Here is a 6191-nt window from a genome sequence, read left to right as displayed (position 1 = left end):
AAGACACGCACGCACGCACGCACGCACACACGACACAAGTAAAAGACATAAAATGTAACCATGCATTATTGCAGAAACTTTAAACAGACGAACTGTCTAAAAAGTTCAACAGCATTTGACTTTAAAAGCCTATCTAGACATATTTGCATAATGTGCATGAAAGTATTTGACAATTTGGTTTCACGATGTGTCCAAGTGATCGTACAAGAAGATGTGGAGGTTGAACGAGTTGTTTAGAATAGATCTGTGGTTGTCACTTTTTCATGTCAAGGTCTCCCAACTTAAAAAGTATTTGGCCCATCCAAGATTTGTGTTGTTAAAATGTTAAATTTTAAATATTAAATATTCCATATTTTTCTTCATTTTTCCAAGATTGTTTCATTCATTGTCAAATTAATCAATTAATCAATCAATCAAAGCTTATTTATAGAGCATTGAGAAATATATAAAAGAAAATAAATACCACATGTGGCACGTTGTGACCTTGTAAATCGGCTATTAGGTGTAAAGTGGTTAAACTGATTTTGATATTATATTAACAATTTAGCTGAGGAGCCCCTGGATCACCCTCAAAGACCCCTGGGGTTCACCGGACCCCACCTTGAGAATGTTTTTATGTTTTTAATTCTACTAATAAACAGATCAAATGTCCCTTTAATGTCCATTCTGTAAAGGGATATTGTGATTGGACGGATCTTCATCATCACGAGGACAGGGAAAAGCCTGGACCACTTGGGAGACGCGATTGGCAACGGCTGCAGAGCTGGCAGCAATGACCTTCCTGGACATCATGTCAAACTGAGATCCTGGAGAGAGACAACATATACAGACTGTTTAATGACTGGTTACTGACTGACTGACTGACTGACTGACTGACTGACTGACTGACTGACTGACCGACTGACTTGTGTAACAAGATCACAATCTCCAAATGCTATAGTCATCCGCTTTGATCCCAGATCGTTTTCATGGCTTCCTTTGCACAGACTTAGGACAGTCACCATTACAAAATGTAAGTTGACAATAATGATTGAATCGTTTCTGTCGTTGAACATTGGAAGAAAAATGTAATTGTGTTCCAATGTTCATTCAAAGACATTTTCTGTTTGGCATTTAGGTTTTGTAAACAAAAGTGTACACTAGGCAGTAGGCAGATATGACAAATAACTTACATAGGTACATCTACAAGCTTGAGCTTGTAGATGCTACTATACTATTTCCACAATTGTTTAACAAAAAATGTTCACACATTTTCAACATGGAAATGTTTATGACTATCATGACGATTATGCAAAATATGATTGTGATGTTCTCAGATAATGTAGTACTGACTACAGCATGTGTAGTAGGGTGGTGATGATGATGTGTTGTGTGTACCGTCAGTATCCATGACGACGCCTCCAGCCTCGGAGACGATGAGCGTTGAGGCAGCGATGTCCCAGCAGTGCATCCCGATGTGATAATACACATCTGCTCCTCCTGTTGCTATGAGGCACATGTCCACTGCTGCTGTCCCCACCGCACGCACCCTGACACGCGCAAACAGGCACGCACACGCGCACACACACATGCACACACACACACACACACACACACACACACACACACACACACACACACACACACACACACACACACACACACACACACACACACACAGATAGTGATTGATTGAATACTTTATTAGTCCGAAATGTAAACAGCAGCATGTGGTACAGTAAGAAATAAAAGCTTAAAAGGATAACACAAAAAAGTCCTGGAACTTGTTTGCATTGTCATCCTATGTATTCAATGAATCAATATATACAAATTACATGTCATGAACACTATATGTACAGTACAAAAGAGATGGGATAAAGACTTTTGGTCTCCTGATAGATGTTTTTCAGGCCAAATGCTGTGAGTGAATATACCTATTTATGCTACTGAGTCTTCTTTTTTTTTCTTTTAAAGATATTTTTTTGCGGCTTACGCCTTTTATTGGTTTTTTGAAGGGACAGACAGTAGGCTGACAGGAAACGGGAGAGAGATGGGGGAAGACATGCAGTAAAGGCTGTGTCGGGCTCGGGAGTCGAACCCGCGGCACACTGCGACTGGATTACCAGTCGGGTGCCCAGACGGTTACGCTACCGCCTGGTACTGAGTCTTCTTACTAATGAATTGAGTACAATGGACCACAATGGAAACAAGCCCCCTTACCTGGGGTGTTTTGTGTTATCCTTTTAGCATAACTTGAAAAAAGGAAGGAGAGGTCGCACAGCTCGTAGTCACAATGCAATAAAACATTTTATTAGATGACCAACGCTTAGGCAAACAAAATGCCTTCTTCAAGGGTATGTGAATATACCTACCCTATATCCTTTTAGCATAACCTTTGACTGTACTACTATGCAAACCTGCTAAGTAAGTATTTCATCAATCAAAAAACACATCTAGTAATGTTTCTTAAAGTGTAGAGATATGTAAGTGTGGTAATATGTAGAAATGTTATGTGTTCCAATGTGTAGTTAGTGATGTGTTGTAATACCATCTTACCCATGGACAGGTAGTTTCAACAGTCTGTAGATGTTGGAGGTCATAGTTGACAGAGACAAATCATCTCTCTCTGCTCCGATCTCTGTCACCACCACACACTGATGGATGTCTGTCACACGCACGCGCACATACATAAGATCCAAACATTGATTAGGAGAAGATTACATTAGGGTCAAAACACATTCATGATTTGAAATAAGTTACAGTTATGTTCTGAGGTCATAATACAAAAGCTGATATTTCATAAGTTTGGATGTAAAACAAGTGTCCTTATAAAGACCAATTGGGCAGCCTATATAAAATGTTATCTGTTTTTGTTTTGTTTTTCATTTATGAGCACAATATCTGGGGTATTTGGAATATTTATTGACATCTGTGCCGTTGTTATCAAACCGGTCCGATTTTATTTTTTGTTGTCCCTTCCTGTACTTCTCTGATGTTATCTGAGACCAGATCCACCAGCCAGTCATATCTGGCCAATGTATCGCAAGCCTGAGCCTGTTTTCCCAGCAGGCTTACACTGGTCCAATGTTGTGCACTGTGGAGTCACTTATGCGGTTGTTGGACGCTGCCCACTTCAACAGTAAATTGCAGATTTCGTTAGGTCGTTAAGATACATCCAATCGGACCACACACCGAATCCTGCGGTATTGTTTTCCTTTATTTAATTTTAATCCAATAAATTGGGGCTCATTGTGATGGTACTTTATGCTGCATATAATAATAATATAATAATAATGAGTGATTCAGATTCAGATTTCCCTGACGCGCACATGCACAGACAGACAGACAGACAGACAGACAGACAGACAGACAGACAGACAGACTACCTTTCTGTGCAGATACTTGTAGAGGGACTCCGTTGAGAAATGCTCCTCCTCCTCTCTGAGCGGAGTACATTTTATCTTCAACACAGCTGTACACAATGCCAAACTCCACCTGAACAACACAACACAATACCGTCTATACCATTATCTACCGTTCTATACCAGTATCAACTACCGTTCTATACCATTATATACCGTTCTATACCATTATCTACCGTTCTATACCAGTATCTACCGTTCTATACCAGTATCTACCGTTCTATACCAGTATCTACCGTTCTACACCATTATCTACCGTTCTACACCGCCAACTACCGTTCTATACCATTATCTACCGTTCTATACCATTATCTACCGTTCTACACCATTATCTACCGTTCTATACCATTATCTACCGTTCTATACCATTATCAACTACCGTTCTATACCATTATATACCGTTCTATACCATTATCTACCGTTCTATACCAGTATCTACCGTTCTATACCAGTATCTACCGTTCTACACCATTATCTACCGTTCTACACCGCCAACTACCGTTCTATACCATTATCTACCGTTCTATACCATTATCTACCGTTCTACACCATTATCTACCGTTCTATACCATTATCTACCGTTCTATACCATTATCAACTACCGTTCTATACCATTATCTACCGTTCTATACCATTATCAACTACCGTTCTATACCATTATCTACCGTTCTATACCATTATCAACTACCGTTCTATACCATTATCTACCGTTCTATACCATTATCAACTACCGTTCTATACCATTATCTACCGTTCTACACCATTATCTACCGTTCTATACCAGTATCTACCGTTCTACACCATTATCTACCGTTCTATACCATTATCTTGTGTTTGGTAGTAGTATTACATGCAGTAGTACTGGGTAATACTGTGTTCTATACCATTATGTGGTGTTTGGTAGTAGTATTACATGCAGTAGTACTGGGTAATACTGTGTTCTATACCATTATGTGGTGTTTGGTAGTAGTATTACATGCAGTAGTACTGGGTAATACTGTGTTCTATACCATTATCTTGTGTTTGGTAGTAGTATTACATGCAGTAGTACTGGGTAATACTGTGTTCTATACCATTATGTGGTGTTTGGTAGTAGTATTACATGCAGTAGTACTGGGTAATACTGTGTTCTATACCATTATCTGGTGTTTGGTAGTAGTATTACATGCAGTAGTACTGGGTAATACTGTGTTCTATACCATTATCTCGTGTTTGGTAGTAGTATTACATGCAGTAGTACTGGGTAATACTGTGTTCTATACCCTTATCTGGTGTTTGGTAGTAGTATTACATGCAGTAATACTGGGTAATACTGTGTGTAGTATTGTGTATACCTGTTTGTTGACAGCGAAGGCAATAGATATTGCTACAAAAGGAAACCTGCGATCAGAATAAGATGAAAACACGAGCATGTTAACTTTGATTGTATTGTAGTATCTATTAATTTACTGATCTTTGATCTGAATGATGGATTGACCGAACCAATGATTTGCCCTTGAGAAAAGCACTAAACTGACGCAACTGCTCGGTGGCCATCAGTAGAATACGCAGGATACACTGGTCAGCCCCCAGTGACCATATAGACTGTGGTCGTACTGGTCAGCTCCCGATGGCCATGGACTGTGGTCGTACTGGTCAGCTCCCAGTGACCATCAGTAGTACTGTTTATTATAGTGTATAAATAGTGTATAAATAATATAAACATGTTTTTGTGTGTGTGTTTTTTTTGCAACAATTTTCTTCATTTTGTTGAGGAAATGCAGAGCCAGATCACTCATAGCATCTCTGAGGATAGAATTCTGGATGAGCAGGACATGTGCAGCATTTTGTACAAAACGGGCCACTCCTGAAAACTTTGGAAGGCAATCTTAGCCAATCAGTGTAGAATCTGAGAAATCCAACAGGCTTGTCTTACAGTCTTGATCACATGACTACAGAGATCATGGGTACCGATTTGCGTGAGATTTGGATGAAATCTGTGCGACTAACATAAACAATGTGTTTTGCAGAAATCGGCCTCATGGTGGCACTATAACCGGCAGATGTGGAGGGATGCAAGTTTTCCATGGCCTCTAGGGAGTGCGCATACATACGTTGTATACAGATCGATGCAGTTATAGGTAAAAACAGGAATTGCCCTGTTATAGCACCACCGTGAGGCTGATTTGGAACACAATGAGTGGCATATCGTCCTCGGCCTAGTGGAAATGTGCATGTATAATTTCACGGAAATGGCACACTGTGTTTGTGATTTGTGGCATTCATTCATGTGAGCTTTGGAAGCCAATCTTAGCCAATAAGGATGGTAGATGGGAAAGATCCGGTGGTGCAGATCCGTGTTGATCACATGACTATGGAGATAGTGTATACCGAATTGTGTGATGTATGGATAAAATGTGTAATCTACAGAAATGTGTTTTGCGTCGGCCTCATGGTGGTGCTATAACAGGCCGTTGAGGAATATTTTGGGCAGAGGTTCGTCGTTGGCATCCAGGGAGTGTGTGTGCAAAGTTTGGCATGGATCAGGCCAACGGTGCCGGAGATTAGCTGGTAATGGACGGACGGAAGGAAGGACGGACAGACACACGCGCACACACACACACACACACACACACACACACACACACACACACACACACACACACACGGACAGAGTGCAAACATACTCTCTCCCCATGCCTTCGGCCTGGTGGAGACAAAAACTAAACTAAACTAAACTAAAATAATATATAATGTGAAGTGTGCTGACCTGTGAACAAAGTTGACGGTTCCGTCGATGGGGTCAATGAT

The 6191-nt window shown here is 40.3% G+C and overlaps 1 protein-coding gene across 2 annotated transcripts in view; it reads right to left on the bottom strand.

The window, feature by feature from the left end:
* Positions 1-403: 403 nt before the first annotated feature.
* Positions 404-6191, bottom strand: part of LOC306914480 (inositol monophosphatase 1-like) — an 8655-nt gene continuing 2867 nt past the window's right edge. For both annotated transcript variants that reach the window (XM_079491519.1, XM_079491518.1), the window contains 6 exons: positions 6151-6191; positions 4736-4781; positions 3366-3474; positions 2536-2644; positions 1378-1529; positions 404-806 (listed from right to left, as the gene is read on the bottom strand). The exon at positions 6151-6191 is cut by the window's right edge and continues 64 nt beyond it. In XM_079491519.1, coding sequence (XP_079347645.1) covers positions 655-806; positions 1378-1529; positions 2536-2644; positions 3366-3474; positions 4736-4781; positions 6151-6191 — 609 coding nt within the window. In that variant the 3' untranslated portion in view covers positions 404-654. The remainder of the gene's footprint in view (positions 807-1377; positions 1530-2535; positions 2645-3365; positions 3475-4735; positions 4782-6150) is intronic.

The sequence above is a fragment of the Electrona antarctica genome (assembly GCF_951216825.1).
Source record: "Electrona antarctica genome assembly, chromosome: 2".
Classification (NCBI taxonomy): Eukaryota; Metazoa; Chordata; class Actinopteri; order Myctophiformes; family Myctophidae; genus Electrona; species Electrona antarctica.
This window is presented reverse-complemented; position numbering and strand designations above follow the sequence as displayed.